The 18,409-nt window shown below is 35.2% G+C and overlaps 1 protein-coding gene across 1 annotated transcript in view; it reads left to right on the top strand.

Moving 5' to 3' along the window:
• The window catches only part of LOC113502421 (neuropeptide FF receptor 2-like), a 66,496-nt gene that overhangs the window by 36,788 nt on the left and 11,299 nt on the right, over positions 1–18,409 (top strand). Inside the window, exons 2-5 of the mRNA XM_026883985.1 lie at positions 2,567–2,709; positions 8,079–8,305; positions 14,837–14,939; positions 18,103–18,200. Of these exons, the coding sequence (XP_026739786.1) occupies positions 2,567–2,709; positions 8,079–8,305; positions 14,837–14,939; positions 18,103–18,200 (571 nt within the window). The remainder of the gene's footprint in view (positions 1–2,566; positions 2,710–8,078; positions 8,306–14,836; positions 14,940–18,102; positions 18,201–18,409) is intronic.

Consider the following 18,409-nt stretch of genomic DNA (forward strand, 5'->3'; position numbering starts at 1 on the left):
TAATTCGAGATTTGGTTGTATTTCGGAGCTATTTCAGTCAAGACGTGACCTTTCCTCGTTGATTAGTGTTATTTAATTAGCGTCAATAGAAATCGTCTGAGTCAAGGAAATTACGTTTCATTAATACTTTTTTGATACAATTATGTTAAATGTTTAATTACGGACTTAACACCTCAGGCAAGTAGATCAAGTAGATGACGCACTATATAGGATCATTGTTTGATTCTAGAGTATTTATTTTTACAGTAATTTAAAATTAACTAAAAACTCCTTGCATAAATCAATATTCACTTTCTTGCGTATGTCTGCCATTTTGTGCTATACTTTAAACTTTTTTGTATAACCCTCGCAAATTGCTAAAGCGCAGGAGCCTTGTCACATTAAAGGGCAAATGACGTCATAGTGACGTAAAAAAGCAGTATTTAAAAGAGCGTGCGATAGAATTAAATTGTCAATAAACGCCACTAAAATGGCGGCCAGGCGCATTAGCAATTTGCGGGGATAGTACATATTTTATCTTAATAATGAATACACAAATCTATGTTCCATCTTTCAACATTACACTTACAAAAAAATATAAAATTATGGAAATTCACCGAAAACTAAATGTAAATCTATCAGTACCAAAATATGTTCCAAGACTTTATGATTCATGTAAGTCAGCACCGAACATTTAAAATCAATTTGCGTGTGAATGAAGTTCTTTATTGCCATTTGAATATCATTCTTTTTCACTTCACTTAAAATACAAAATATTCTTTTGTGTTATTTTGGGTGTTTTTCAAATTAAATGCGCAATTGCTTTTGCGTCTATTCGATTTATTGTCAGGATATTGAAATCCCTGTGTTATGGGAATTCCGAATTCCTTTGTGTTCGCGAGCGTGGACGATAGAAGTATTAAATTGGTTCTTTTATAACATTTCTGAACGATAGGCTTAATCGTAATAAAATGGCGAATGATATTGTGAACAAATCAGCAAGTTTGTAAGATGTTGTCTTATTTCGCCAGAATTAGACAAGCTTCACTCAAGGATCCTGAGATAAGAAAAATCTGGTGAACTGAGAAACCGATAAGATAGTTCTGTATAAATAAGCTTAAGAAAATCATTATTTATAAATGAACGAACACCGTAACTTAACTTACATTATTGTTAAAACTGCTTCAATAATACACCATCTGTGAAAATTTCAGCTGTCTGGCTATAACGGTAACTGAGTAACTGTCAGAAGAAAAAATATCAGTCCGAGTTATCGGGTTCCCTTTTTACCTGTACGAAACAATAATAATATTCCACAAGTTTCACCCAACGCCAGCTAGTCTCAAACTAAGCAAAGTTTGTATTATGAGTTTTCTAGAGAACTGATAAACATCCGTAATACATATTATTATAGATAACTTATAAATAAAAACAATATTTTTTCAATTTAGTGTGTTTGTATATAAATAAATGTACCATACCTAACTTTAAACTTAGACCTGCACCTAAATACCACTTAGTTAGAAAATCCCATATTCTTTAACTACACATTAGACATCAGTATTTAGTTAACTAGGATCTTTATTACTTGTATTTATGACAGGAAATTTAAATAACAACAAGTACAAGTTCTTTGCAAGTGATTTGTTTTCTACTACTTTGGAGTCAGCTTTCGGCGTCAAATAGAGCGAGTCTAATTTGGTTCTGACCTCGGCAACCCATTAACTGATCACTCACTGTCTTTTAGCCCCTTCAATACATAGAAATACAATCGCAATGTTATTTTGTCTTGGCCTAATTACTCAGTTAAATAATAAATTATGAGAACTTTCTTAAATGACTAAACATTTTTCGTTTTTGCCTCTTTTTCTCTTGATTCCGGATACTTATTTTGTTACACGGTAAGAGTAATCGCTAATTTGAAAAGTCAAACAAGAAAATGAGTAAGGGAAAGTAGAATCATGCTGCTTTTGAGCGTGGATAGGCCAGCTCCACCGGGGATGTACTATGCTCTCGTAAAGGCAAAGTAAAGTGCATTAGTCTAGTTTTTGCACTATAGGTGAGAGTGCCGGAAGCCTAATTGTCCCCTCATCCCAAATTCAAATTCAATTCAAATAAAAAAAAACCACTCGTATTTTCCTAATCTATTGATAGTTTGAGTTACATCTTACAAATACTTTGCACTGGCTCGGTATATGTGAACTTTTTACAGACGAAAAACTAATCAATTCACAAAAACAAACCGGTATTTTTCTTGCTACGAACAACAACAAAGCTATTTGAGCTAGAACTTTTCATAAATAATAAAATATTCCACAACTTTCACACAACGCCATCTAGTCTCATACTAAGCAAAGCGTGTATCATGAGTACTAGACAACATAAACATACTTATATATTTCTAAATGTCTACTTGATATAGAAAAAATACACAAAAAACACAGAAGAAATTACCGTACTCATCCCACAAACGTTTCTCCTGGGTGGGACTTGAGCCCACAACCTCCAATACAGCAGTCAGGGCCAATAATCACCAACCACAATTTCATCAAATTCACCATATTGATGTACCTTATCTTTGTTCCAGTGTTACGAACATCTTTCTCGTGAACCTCTCGGCGGCTGACCTGCTGGTGACGGGCGTCTGCATGCCCATCCAGCTCAGCAAAGCCATCACCCTGGTCTGGTTCTACGGGGAGACTGTTTGCAAGATTGTTAACTATATTCAAGGTGATATACGTGTATATTATTTAAGTATTTGATGGTTAACTTATATGAATGTTAGAAATCTAAGCATTGCTTTCTTCTGGGTCTTCGATCAAGAGCTCGCGGCAAGCTTTTTGGGCTACGTTTGCAAAAGCTGGTACTTCAGTTTTCAATTTGTAATTTACACATTAAAATGTAGGTTAATAATAACACCAATTCACAGTAGCATTACGAATGCTATCGAGAATATGAACAAACTTTCACATGGAAGTAACGTATGTCGATCCATAGCGATTCTACAATATCTGTAACAGCAAAGTTGGCTTCATGATACAGCAGAACTTTACGTCACTGCTTCGTAGGTACTTATATAATGGAATTTGCTTCATGACTATATTCACTTTTATAACGTGTTAAAGTTTCGTCCTTCGGGACGAGCAGGTATGAAAATGAAAAACAAATTGGATGGCCGCGTGGGCTACGTTGCTATATTCTGATTTTCCGAATATTCGCTAATAATGTCAAAGATATCAGTTCCAACATTGATGAAATGTATAGCCCAAAACCTTTAGTAGATATTTTAACATAACTATAGAACAAATATAATCCACACGTAACCCGCTAAGCTAGAACTATTTTATCGGTAAATAGTTTGCAAAAGGAGGTTATTCGACGCAAGCAATCTTCTCGGAACTGTGTAAGTTTCTCAAAATGTCGTATTAAATCTAGTTGTAGCAAATATTTGAAATGCGTGGGCGTCAAGTTAATGACATTCAACCAGAAAAGCCGCTTAGTAACGTCGGAAACTAGAACTAATCAAGTAAAACAATAAGTAAGGGCAAACAGTGTGCTTAGTGAAGTCAGGTCACCATATTCTGATAAACAGTTGTTGGTATATCTGTATGTAAATGCCTATTATTTTACCACTGTATGTTGTGGTTGGTATCGAGTCCAAATTCAGTATGTACATATATAGGACGACATTCTATCTCACAAAACATTTTTCTTGATATCCCATTGATTGGTCAGAAACACCACACCAGACATACAATGATGTTACCGAAATTATATTGAACTTTGATTGAAATATACACACACTATTTTTATGTAAAAAACACGAAAACGTGATAAATATGTGACGTTTATATTAGATATTTATGAGGTAGTGGATAACAAAGCATTTAATTATCAGTAAAGTTATTTTTTACTTGGACAAAATGGGTAGCAAACATCGAAAATCTGTAGATAAAATATTAACGTTAGGTATTCATTTTCAGAGAAACAAAAACATAGCCTTCAATAGCGCTTTGTTTTTATTTAACACTAAATAAAATTTACAATATGCCTGGTTTACAATATTTAATTAGTTCTAATTAAGTTTCTTAGTACCAGGCCTAGTTTGTTTATACAAACAAAATAGAATTACATCATCACTCTATTAGGTACGAGTTTTACCTAAAACCGAAAGCAAAGGATATGACGTGGGTGCAAAACTCCGAACGCCCGTTCCTTCTGGGAAACCACCTATACATGCCAAACCAACAAACACATAAGTCTTTATACATAATATTAGGTAATCGTCGCAACTGTAGTGGGATTATTAAATAAGGTATATCATTTAACCCATTTGACCGAGTTAAGTAGCAGTCGTACCCTCTAAAACTAAACGACGGTTGATCCGACCTTGAGCTATCATTCGTAAGTGGTAATGCACCTTAATCCTATAATCTAGGGTTAAATGTTCCTTGTATTATTAGTTCTGAAAACGGGAGCCTACTGCCACGTCTTAAAGTATTATTGCTTCTAGAACCGTAGCATTATTACTTTGTATGGTGGTAGAGTCTTTGGTCATTGTTTTCACTTTTTGACAGTGTTTGGTTGTAAAAGAAACATGTTCATTGTGTGTGTTGCCTTCTCACTTCAACAAAGGTCGGCTTCGCACGCGTCGAGGTCGGTTATATCGCGTTTCTAAGAGAACTCTTCAAAAGTCCGGGATAAAATCCTACTTTCTTTCTCAAGGTCAACTCTATCTCTGTACCAAATTTCAATAAAATCAGTTCAGGTGTTTAAACGTGAAAGCGTAACAGACAGACAGAGTTACTTTCTTTTTCATTTATAATATTAGTAAGGAAAGGATTGAAATGATGTAGTTTATATTTGGAGGGTAATATTCACCGAATATATTTTGTTTCAAACTCAACCAGTTAATAAAAATAAACTTGAATAAAAGATTCTTAAAAAATATAAATCTGCCTTATAGGAGGCAGGAGTTATTATAATAAAGACCATTGTTTCCTTTTACCGAAAGAAAACTTTAACAAGGCTTACTTTAACTTTTTTCGGCAGATAGGAATAAATCAACTTAACAATGAAAACACGACATATAACAGGATTTCAGCCGAAGCACCATGGAGGTTTAATAGTATCTGTCAATGAAATGGCGGGAGATACCGGAAAGGCCAAATGAGGATTCTACGTCCAATTTACAGTTGCTGGAGATACAAAAAGATTATTGAGGTCCAGTAGAAAATAACTTCAAGTCAGAATTAAATCAATTAAAACAATAATGTTACACAACGCGAAACTCTAATGAAAGGATCCTATAACTTTTTTTATATACAAACTTCGAAAATAATTAGGACCTTATGTAAGGAACAAACAATTTTTTTTCTTATTAATTACTAGTTCCTTGAAGAAAATCAATTCTCTGAACTGTTTCCGGCTGAAACAAAATCAGTAAAGTGCGAGCCAGATTTGTGACAAAGGTATTAAAAAAAAAATCGCCTCCCACAGCAAGGAATTTAATCCTTGTGTGAGGATTTTACAATCATAGAAATCACATGCACAATGACACCCAAACTCAAAACAAACATTCGTGGATCGAACCCGCGACACGTCGCGCACTGTGGATTTGGCTTGGCGATCTCAACCACTCGGCTATTCGTGCAGTCTTTTAGCAGTTCTTGCAATTTTTTAATTATTCCTGGTTGGAGTGGGAGCGGAAAAAAATATAACATACTATGTGAATATGACATCTATCTAGCTATATCGGATCAAGGGATACAGCTTGGTGAGAGACTGACAAACATATAGCGGAAAGGATCAAAATGTTTATTTTACCCTTAAGCTACGGAACTCTAACAAATATATTTTTATACTTATGTAACGGAATCTAAGAAGTTATATAGTCAAAAAATCTCTTTTCATCGTAAATGAAATATTTATAATTAGTTTTTGATCTGGGTTCACGTTTACTTGATTCGATAAGCAGTGTTTCAAAGCAGTCTAGACCAAATCTTTTATTTAGACATTTCCTGAGGGCTTTTCGGTTTTTCTGGAGACTGTTTTATAAGATCAACCTTAATCTAATTGAATTTTTCCAAATATTTAGCTATTAGTTAGCAGTGCTTGTCTTTGTAGGAACTTGTATTGATTTTTATTTTAAGGTAGACGATTTTTATTAGCTCTTTAATGAATACTATTGCTTTTTATTGATATAATAACTAAATTAAAAAAAAACATCTTGTTAACTTTCCAGTAGAATAAAATGAAAATAGAATGTAATTTGAATGGCCTGTTAGTCTAATGGTTAGTGACCCTGACTGCTGTACCGTTTGTTCGATTCTCAACTCAACTACTTACGATTACTTGTTGCTTTGCCAAGTTTGAGACTAGCTGGCGTTGCGTGAAAATTGTGGAATATTACATTATTTAATCTCGAAAAGCTCGTGGTCAAACTACTACACAAAGTGATCGATCACAGATTAAGCCAGGCGTGATACGGTCGATCTTTAAGATCGTAATGAGTTCCGAAAGGCATGGAGAATTTTGAAAGGCATGCTTAGGTTAATATTGTGGGTTACGGCTGTTATTTATATATCTTTGACAGTTTTTAAGAGTAGCTTGAAGCTAGAAAGTCTGGCAAACAGTCTTTCTAAGAGATACACGGAGGAGTGGTGACGATTACTGGTACAATACGATGCAAAAGTAATTGGGTTGAGAAGGTCAGATAAGTAGTCGCTTCTTTTAAAACACAGGTACTGGCGGCCGAACCTGACATGGATGGACAAAGGCTAGTCTGATGATGAGAAGAAAAGAAAGTATTTTTCTTCCAATGGAACGCTTCAACTTTTTATATTGAAGCTTATTGGTGGAATTGTCCGACCTCTCTCGATATCGTTCCACGAAAAATATATTTCTTAATGTGTCTTGATGGTAGCCTATTTCAATAAAATAAAATTTTAAGGTCCTTGTTAAGTCAGCTTCTTTCGACGGATAAGAAGCGAGATAGCGTTCCTTGGATTGTAATGCTTCATTTCACTTCTTCACTTTCATATCCGTTCCATAAGATTTCTCATAAACAAACAGATCAAATTACAGCGACCATTGAAGGGCTCCATGAAACGTATGTTGGTACTCAATAGTTTACGATGGGCTATAAGGAGTGCTGATCTAATGGCTTTCACGTTTATCTGCGGCAATTAAACTATACTTGTTGCTGTGCGGTCACACAGATGGTTTGCTGTATCCATGCGTAATATTTAGTATGTCAGACAGACTATAAAATTAGATAATATATCATATACGAGTAATTGCGCCACATTCAGACTAGGCTGTGGACGGACGGTGTTATAATAATAATGGGAAAAATGAGTGAGTGTTAAAGTAAAAATCTATTTAGTCCCTGGTTAGTCGTGGTTATTTAATTAAAAATATAAAACATGTTTACCTTTATCGTAACAACGAAAAATTTCGAAGCTAAATTGATTTAAAGTTTAGGACAAGGGCTTGTGATTATGAACTTGAATAGCGAAAGCAATATTTTTTTTATCAAATAACTCAATACCAAGGTAATGATATTATTATGAAATTAGTACCAGTGTATTCGCGTGATTGACAACAAATGGATAAAGTTCATGTGTACGCACATTCTAGAACGTTACTTGTTCTAGTTTAACGATGGTAATTAAACGTCACTTGTCTTGTCATGGAGCTTGAAGGTTTCGTTTGACGTCAGTTGGGTTTTATGAGTCGTTCGAGTTTGGTCTATGACTTTACGTGAAAACCTTGAAAAGGATCTCTTACTTTGGCTTTACTGTACTAAAAGTTCAAGGTTCCTGTTTGTATGGGCTTCATTTTTGTATTGCCTTTTTCTCTAAATAAGTTCAGCTGTTAAATTGGAAATTCGGTTTCTTGATTCGACATCGACAGGAAAATATTTTCTCTACCTTATACCACTATAGGTATTCAAATAAATAGACGTAAGTAGTACGTACCCAAGCTGATAGCATAAGACAAAGAAGATACTATTAAGCAAATAAGACTCTGGGGAATACTTCAAACATTTCCTAAAATCTTAAAGTAATTGAACCATATTTTTGTAATTGTTCCAGGAGTGGCTGTAGCTGCAAGCGTGTTCACTTTAACAGCGATGTCAGTAGACAGATGGCTATCCATCTCACCAGAGCCGCGGCTCCGGCCGCCGGGGCGCAAGCAGGCGTTACTCCTGCTGCTCCTGCTGTGGTGCGCTGCGCTGCTTATATTCATACCGCTCCTCATGGTCGCAACTGTCAGAAGGGAACCTGTCCCCATCATATCAAAAGCACTGAAGAATATATCGGTATGTATAGTTAATTAATTTTTGTTACATTTCATCAACTCCTTCAGCGCTTAATTTATCAGCGGTTTTTTCATAAAATATAATATCGTTATTTTATTACATCAAATTAATTATGAGTCTGTTTACGGCTACGTTTGTAAACATGTGTTAGAAGCTGACTTTTTAATGTGCCTCCGAAAACATAAAAGTTGAAGTCTGGAGGTGTTTTAAAAAATTACCTCAGGTCAGTTTTAAAAACTAAATTTACAACAACTGTCAGAAACCACGAAAGGCAGTAGGTATAGCAAGAACATTTGCAAGCAACCTAGTGGCTCGGAAAAAGGTTGTTTTAATCGATACGATTCCAATATAATCCAAGTAGCCGATCGCTTTCGGCATTACATTTCAGGGCGAAACCAAAAAAGGGATCATACTTAGAGATCAGAAGTACAACATTACTACATTTACCACATTAATTTGACACACAGTCTGGGTTAGTAGCCATTAATCATAATAAGTTAAAATATTTTGCAAATTTGAAGATTATTTTTTCCAAGAAACTAAATAATTAAATTGTCAACACTCTGTTCTAAAGTTAATTCATGGAATTACTTACCTATGAATAGTAGGCACTACGTTTACTCGCGGCATCACGTTGCTTCCAGCTCTGGAAAGTAGGTAAAGTGCCTTGTAGGTACTCATGTCTCAAGTCCGGTCTTTTGGTGGCATAATAATACCACAAATACAAGTCGTACATACAGGTTGTTCAAAGATGCATTTTTTTAAGATTTAAAATAATCCCGTAATCATTGGCCTAGCCTTTTCCCAAATATGTTGGGGTCGGCTACCAGTCCAACTGGTTTCAGCTAAGTATCAGTGTTTTACAAGGAGCGACTGCCTATCTGACCTCCTTAACCCAGTTACCTGGGCAACACGATACCCCTTGGTTAGACTGGCTGTCAGACTTTTTCAAGCTTCTGACTACCTGTAACGACTGTCAAAGATGTAGGAATAACAGCCGGGACCCACAATTTAATGTGCCTTCCGAAACACGGAGGAACTCGTTATGACAAAGATGGTCACCCATCTACGGACCAACCGCGTCAAGCATAGCTTAACCTGTGATCGAATCACTTATGCGGTTATAGCTTAGCCACGAGCTCCTCAAAATAATAATTGTTAATATTACGGGATTAAAATAATTCCGTAATATTAACACTTATTAAATTTTATTTTAATTTATTGAATGTTAATATGGAGCTGTATATCACATGGATCAATAAGTCCCGAGACTAACCCAGAGATGGCGCTCGTAGTAAACCAGTAACCACGTCTTTCTAAAGTACTAACCTTTGCTTGAAACATTTAAAAAAAATAAGTCGATCGGACCAGAAACAGCTGAGTTATCGAGGTTAGAGTAAAGTCGTTTTGTAGTTTGTTTTAAAAATGGAAAAAACCGAGTTTCGTGTTCTGATAAAACATTGTTTTTTGATGGGTAAAAACACCGTGCAAGCAAAACAATGGATTGAAAAATGTTACCCGGACTCTTGTCCATCAAAAGCAACGATTTGCCGGTGGTTTGCCGAGTTTAAACGTGGTCGTACCGACACAAATGACGCGAAACGCGCGGGTAGACCTGTGGAAGCCGTTACATCGGAAAATGTGAGCAAAGTGACAAAATTTATAATGAAAGATCGTAAAGTGAGGCTCCGTGAGATTGCTGAGATGACACAGATATCATATGGAAGTATATTTACTATCCTTCATGAAAAATTGAGCATGAAAAAGGTTCTTTCCAAGTGGGTGCCGCGATTGCTTTCGATGGAACAAAAACAGCAAAGAGTTGATGATTCAGAAAGCTGTTTATCGCTATTTACTCGTAACAAAAAAGATTTCTTGCGTCGTTAGGTGACCATGGACGAAATATGGATACATCACTACACTCCAGAGTCGAAGCGGCAGTCATCTAAGTGGCGCACAGTTGGCGAAAGCCGTCCGAAACGTCTGAAAACGCAGCAGTCAGCTGGCAAAGTCATGGCGTCAGTTTTTTGGGATACTCATGGCGTGATTTTCATTGACTACCTCGAAAAAGGTAAATCGATCAACAGTGATTAATTGATTATTATATTGACTTGCTAGTACGTTTGAAAGAGGAAATCGCAGAAAAACGACCGCACATGCAGAGAAAAAAAATCCTTTTTCACCAAGACAATGCACCCTGCCACAAGTCGATGAAAACAATGGCAAAATTGAACGAAATGGGATTTGATCTGCTTCCCCACCCCCCATACTCGCCAGATTTAGCCCCCAGTGACTACTGGCTCTTTGCTGATCTTAAAAAAATGCTCCAGAGAAAAAGATTTGGCTCAAATGAGGAGGTCATCGCAGAAACTGAAGGTTATTTTGAAGCGAAAGATATTTTTTTTTATAAACATGGTATTGAAAAATTGGAAAAGCGTTGGAATGATTGCATCACCTTAAAAGGTGATTACGTTGATGAATAAAAAACATTTTGCAAAAAAAAATTGTTTTCATTGTTAGTCTCGGGACTTATTGATCCATGTGTTATGTGTTTAAAATTAATGTCACCGCTGAATAGCCACGCTGTATATTTGAATACAGTGCCCTCGTAAGGGGGGGGGGGGGCGTGATGGGGCGACGGCCCAGGGCGACAAATTCTGGGGGGCGCCAAGGTCTGAAGTTGGAGACTCTTGCCTCTCCTGGCGCAAACCCTCAAAACTGTGCTCTACGCTAGAGGTGGAATACTTCCACCGCCAAACGTAACGCTAAAGGAAAGATGAAATTCTTAATATAATTTTACTTGGGATAAGCAAAAAACTAACACTTGATATTGCTTCCCTTAAGTGGGCGCCACAATATTTTCGCCCGGGGTGTCAGTGGCCCTTACGACGGCACTGTTTGAATATAATAAACTGTATTATATAAGTTATTAGACGTGAAATTTCCATTGCAGCATTTTGCAGACAAACGGAATATAAAGTAATTTTCTCTTTGCCAATAAAATTATATGGTAGCGTGTTATTCAATTTCTCTGGAATGAGGTTTCAATATACGATTCCTTTTATTAGCTAGTCCTAAAAATTTATGATTTTTAATCTGAATAATTTGTACCAGTCGAATAATATGCAAGTCTTTTTTTATTATATATTTTATGTCTATGAAATTTAAAAGCAATAATATCTTTCTCATAAATTAAATATTAAGAAACTTTTTATCTCTTTGTTAAGAAGTTTTTTGAAGTAGGGAAAATTTAGATCCATATAAATATTATGTTAATACAATTTTTTATTCATTTATTTTGCTTTAGTTATCAATTACTTTTTCGTTTTTAACTTATTTCTACATATTTTATAAAATACAAAAAAAAAAAAATCTCTAACTCGCGTTCCTCCAGGAGTATGTTATCAAGTAACCACAAACATTACGGTTAAAGCAAGACAAAGCTACGCATCATATAACTTCGTCTCGCCTCCACAAGAGCAACTAGACCTGTTATCGCTGCCAGAGTCTGTCAACTTCATAATAATCAATTTAATAACATTTACCTCCCAACCAAGACAACATTAAACTTACTTGAGACGTAATTTACTCAAATTCTATGAACTATTAATTACAAGTTCCATCATGAAAGATCTGAGTAACATAATTACACAGTAAATTGTCGAAGTTCTTTAATTAAGTCAAATTCGTTTATGACGTGAATGTGTGAGTGGAACTGCGCCGATTAATTTGTATCGACTATACAATGGGGATTGAAATTGTATTGAATGTTATTTGTTTCGATTTGATAATTGTATTCGGCGTAAACTGAAGTTAAGATTTAATTACCAACGGTTTCTATTAAACCTTTTGTTGGAATTTTTATTTCAAGGATTGTTATGAAACATTTTGTTTATTTCAATGTGTTGGTGTTCTTTGAAATGTTTTGCTTGTGATTTCACCGATAGCTGACTGAAATAATATACCTATTCACAAACTACTCTTTACTTCGTGATTTCTTAATGTACTTATATTTCAATATTCCAGTTTATTTTACAGTGGTATACGTGGATATCGTGACTCATAAGTCAAATTTTTGACTGAGTAACGTATATAAATTCTTTCTAGTTTTATATGCATAAAAACCGGTCAAGTTCCCCCGGCAATACATAAAAAAAAACAAATCGGTTGGTTGGCTTTGTGATACCCATAAAAAAAAAATTGAAATACATCGTTTGTAAAAAAACGGATACTGCCTACTGGTTCCATTTTAACGTACCCGACATTGAAAATTAAGTTATGAGCTGTAGGTTATAAAGTGTGAAAGTACATATCTTTGCCAAAAATAAAATTCACTTTAAATATTTCGGCTGAATATTGTGTAGGTACTTCGTTGGTACCTTACAAAACCAAATAGTTTTATATAGGCTTTAGGTGTGATTCTCTTCAGCTACATTCAGTATTAAAGCTTAGTTTATTAGTGCCAATAGTACCAATAATGTGCCAGTATTCGTATTATGGTATTGAATATAGGTCCATTAGTCACCGTGCCCAGAAATCCGGGTTTTAACGGTGGGAGTATCCATAAGTTATGAGCGTCCGAACCGTTTAAGCACACATTTATGAATAGTTGTGGATAATAATCGGGTAAAGTGCTTTCCAACAAATTCCTTTGTGTATTGTTTCAGGTAGTTTAGAGTTTAACGCTGTAATATTATACCTTCTAAGTGTTACACTTATATAGGTTAAATTCATGAGTAGATTATGTAAGAGTAGAAAATATCGTACAAATTGGGTAAAAAGTGAACGCATTTGCAAAAAAAACCTATCAAATTTATGACCGGATAATGCGTTGCACAGTCTCGATTTTCTGTTTTTTCGAGCGGCAAGAAGAAGCATAATTAGTGTTAATTTTAACTATCTAGCTTTTCTAGCTTTTACTGTTCATTTGATACAGCCTGGTGACAGATGGACGGACGGAAAGACGGACTGATAGCTTCCATTTGTCCCTTGGAAAATTCCTTTATTAAAGTACAAAACTAAGCAAAGCATACGTCTAATTATTTTCTTCAAAACTTATTCGTGTCCTAATACTGTATCCGTTAAATAAATCATGTCACCAAAAATAGGGCTAATGCACAAGAAAAACAAATAAGGTTGTTTAAACTTCTTTTACCTACTTACGAATAAATTATCTGTGAAATATATTAAACTCAGCAACCTTTTTAACCGACACTCAACAAGTGATTTATGATGTTCTTAAACAATGGCTGGCATAACACAGGGTCTTGAGTGCAAAACTTTCTCATGATAATAAATTGATGGGTTTTTTACTAAGTGAAATATAACTTCAGTTTCAGAGAGTTCAAATTCGTATTTACATACTTACAATATTTTGTTGTTCACTTTTCATATGTGGAAGTAGGGGCTTTAACTGCAATCTTGGGGAAAGAAAATATAAAAAATAAATTGCGGATATCATTACTTTTTCTTTTCTGAATTGCAGTTACTTTAAGAATTTAGTGAAGGCAGCTTGTTTTTTTTTGGACAGTCAGTTTGGGTCTGTCACCAAACAAAAAGCAAGATTTGTTGAAAGGAGTTTTTATTAACTTTTGTCTTGATTTTCATTTGTGGAAAGATTTATCATCACAGTACAACAGCAGTCTAAATACTAGACGTGATAATAGACCCCCAGGGCAGTTGTTGTCTTGTCTTTGTTAATCTTTATTGGAAAATTCAAACTCGTCCATCCCATCTCATTTAGCCTGCGGCAATGATGGATAATTAATTTTCATTAAAAGGGAAACAAAATTACATCTCTAACTGAACATTAAGTAAAAACGGTCAAGCGATAAAATTATCCATAAAACATTTTTAACATATAAGATTTATTTTTAATTTATATCACTTCTGATACCGTTATCACAAAAAGACGGATTGGTAGACAGACGGCCAGACGAACAGTTTACGATGTCTTAGTCCTTCCTTATTCTTTGGGTACGGATCCCCAAAATAATATCATCAATATTCATATTTTTTCGGTCAAATACAATGTTATTTACGGAGTGTCCTCGAACCGCTTCCATATTACATGTTTAGATAAATTCCGAAATGTTTATGTTCACATCACATGATGTAAGTAGTCACCCCACACCGCAGTAGTCCCCCGGGGCAAGAGAAGGAGAAATATCACAAAGTTTATTTAGAGGTTTTCAATATTGACCTGTCCAAAAGTTGATAAGGAAAGGTCCGTTTGAACAAGTTCCCACTTTATATAAATATTATACAAAAGCGTTTGATTCTGAAATGTAGTAAAAAATGATTTGGTTGTGTATTGTTGGAACTACTAAGTATTGAAAAAATACGGATATTTAATCTTTGAATTTGTAACAAAATCGAAGTTTCAGTAAAACGACCAACAATAATAGCTTTTTGTATTCAAATACGGATATACTGCTAAAGCTATTTTTGAAAACAAAAACCAAACTTAGCAAACTATCGGCTTTGACCTATTTATTTTGTAATGAACTAAAACCATACCATTGATTCTAGATAGAAACGAGAGACGTCCACTTCTGCACTGAGGAGTGGCCCGGACCCGACAGGAAGAAACAGTTCGGCATGCTGAGCTTCACTCTGGTATACGCCATACCAGGTCAGTGACGTCACTTAATCATTTAAATAATGGTCTAAGAGCCCGTGGACGCCAGACCTGCGTTATTTTATAAGAGCTGAAACTTTGTCAGCAGATGCTCCCAACATAGGTAATGACTGGTCGATTATGGAGTTTGGGTCATGGTGGCTTTGGCAGATATACTAAAGGTGCCACAAGTATCGATCTAACTACTTCAAATTATAAAGCGCCATTATCAGGATAATTCGCTGACAAAGTTTCAGCTTTTATAAAATAACGTAGGTCTGGGGTCCACGGGCTCTTACTCTATAATATTCGACCTTCAAATAGAATTCAGAAGACAATGGCACGTGTAGATCGCCTGCGAGGGTGATGTGACACGTGAAATGCTCCAGTGAATCATCCTTTCACGAATCAAGGATTCTGTTAGCTTTAACACGAGGGTGCGCTTTGGGATCCGTAATCCCGATATTTCAACAAAAATAACAAGTACTACGAAATGTTACTTGCTCACTGATTATGATTCTTCGAACGTTACATAAGAAGGTAATGTTTTAGTGTTTAAGGATCATTATTTCTCTTTTTTTCCCAATTGTGGGTTCCCAAGGGAAGAGTCTATGCTCTCGTTGGTACGGAATGATTTTGCCTCATAAGCTCTAAAGAGTGTCATCAATTATACCGAATACAACTGTTTTCTTTGAAGGAAATGCTAAAATTTTTTACTCGAATGTGCTAAAACTGGTGGTTACAAAAATAAAAGTCAAAAATCGTTTTACTTTAGGCAATTAACAGCTTTTGAGAAATGATTAATATCGTATAACGAAGATTAGTACTTTGTATTAATCAGTCTTATCTTATTTACCATTTAGCTTAAAAGACGGTAAACTAACTATGAAGGTAGTTTGTAGATGAAACCTTGTTTTCATAATTTGAAATTGCGAAACCGCCGCCAAGAAGCGGAGTGATTAATATTCCATCTATCTGGAGTAAGATAGTTTAATGTTTGCTTTATAATATTACAATTCTGACCGATCTTGATGTTAATAAGCTCGATGAAAAATGAAACAGTTTAAGAAAGACGTGTAAGCAATAACTCGACACAGTTTGACGTTCAAACAATCAGTCCATGTAAAAGTGATACAGTACGATTTCCAGGTGAAACAGGAAGCCAAATGCAACACAACTTAGAGAAAAAAATATACAAGCTGCTAGATATTGGAGTCTGGTACACTTGCTGTTGCAGGAGTTGGATTAAACCTTTGACGTTTCCATCTATAATGTAACTGGAGTTTTTTAAAAAAAGACATCATCTAGGATTTCTCTCCGCAATAAAATCAATGAAGAAATAGGGAAGCCGGGCAGTAGTGAAAAGACTTACCGATACGAATGTAACAGCTAACTTGATTCGACTTGTGGACTTACGTCTACATAGGTTTAAAGATTTACAACCTTTTGTAACAAGGATACGTGTTGCTATGTTTTAGACAACAATATTTTTTATTATGGCCTTAGTATATAGGTAATTGGTAAAAAATAGTAACGAGGTAAAATTGTTTTCGGTAGGAATTTTAAAAAAAGTTCTGAGCTACAAAGATCAATGTCTTATTTTTTCTATATACTTTCCACTTTTTGTTAATTCAACAGAAGTTATCCAACACCGAAGAACGAAGTAAAACAGAATTCTAACAAGAATGTTTCTGTACTCCGGTTTCCTTATTGGTTTTCCAAATGTCTGTTTACCCAGTCCCATAAAGTTTGACTTGTAATCGTAGAATATTTTCCAAGGGAAAACTTTGTTCAGGGTTTGTAATCATTGTTTCCACATTGAAAGTTATATGAAAAATTTGGGAAATTATTATGCTTGACCAGTAGGAGAACAAACAAAGTCGACCTTATTCAGACGTAGGTACTTATACTGAACGCCTGGATTATTGTAATTCCTAGAAAAATATGGAGGGCGTTCTAGGAAGCTACTGTAATTTTCACAAAGAAATCGAGTCCTTGGAATACTGAATCTGAAATGGAAAATCTAATAAACCTTTATAGGTGATGTCCCAAGTTTCATACTATTTGTTTTATTAAACGGTGACATTCCCAGAAAGTCTTCGATTACCTGCCTACAATTTTCGCAATAATGGGATCTATACTCAGCGTTATTAGATTAAATTAACCGTCATTCAAAAAGCGTTGAGCGACTGATTTTACATTACAAGTTTTTTTCGTTTGGGCAACACTATCTCACTGTAACTGTGACATTTATTTTTTAATAGCCTGTATGAAATATCACTTTTAGGCAAAGGTCTCCTCTTTTTTTCTTCCAGACCTTTCTCTCTTTGACGATTTTTTGGCCACTTGCGCCCCGCACTTTCAGCAACGATGTTCTTCCTCCGGCGTTTGTTCGTTTTTTTAATCTCTAATATCTGTTACTCGCGTTAAGAAGCGCATTGTGGTGTTTCTAAATCGGTCGGTTAGTAAAAACATAATATGCTTCCCTTCGTAGCAAGTTAGCAAAACTTGAGTTAAGACTTCTGGTGTTCTGTAAGTGACTGAGAGTTTCATTTCAGCGTAATTGGCAAGGCTTCCAATTGTTCTTTAAAGTACCGTAAAAACTAATGTTACATAAAGAAAGCAAACAAACGTTTTGTTTCCTTATCTCATTTGAAATTTGACACCCTAAATCATTAAGTCGAAATTGTCGAAATCCAATACCACCCAATACTAGTTGATTAGACAGATATTATAATAACTATTCACTTAGATATATGTAGACATGTACCATATAGGGGCGCAATAATTTAATTATAGCAGTAACCGGAGAAGGGAGGTTGTTAGACAAGAGATAAGGCATTTCAGAAATGTTCAGACATCTTCAAGTACTATCTATATGACCTTGACTGAGTCGGATTGATCGATGTTGAAATCTGAACACCTATCAAAATGTCATTTTGAGGACGTGTAAATTAGGTAAAGGTTAATTTGATTGTGGAATAAAGACTCTGACTTTGTTATAATCCGTGCGTTTTTTAAATTATTTCTTTCGTTAAAGCAATGTTTGAATGATGATGTGGACTTTTAAACTATTTCATTATTTTAAAGGATTTAACTCCATTCTTATGTACTGTCGGAACTTTTCTTTTTTGTAACTTTAGTCTTCATTTAAACTAAACTCTACTTTTGTCCTCAGGCTCAATAACAATAATGTCGTACGCATGCATGGGTCGCACGCTCTGCTCTGTGCGACCACCCTTCGACATCGACGAGGGAAACGTCAGCATGCAACAGGTTAGTACACTGCAATACTTGATATGTACAAATAGAAACAAATGAAATTTAGAGCGAGAAGCCAGTACACAAGCGTGGCGTGCGAGACAGTGAGAGAGAGATGTTAGGGCTCTTTCCAAACACATGTATTACGTCATAATATTGTAATGTTATGTAAACGTTGAAAAAAGTCTTTTACTCATTGTTATCCATTTTTCCTTACCAACAAA

This window comes from Trichoplusia ni, chromosome 17, assembly GCF_003590095.1.
Source record: "Trichoplusia ni isolate ovarian cell line Hi5 chromosome 17, tn1, whole genome shotgun sequence".
NCBI classification, from domain to species: Eukaryota; Metazoa; Arthropoda; class Insecta; order Lepidoptera; family Noctuidae; genus Trichoplusia; species Trichoplusia ni.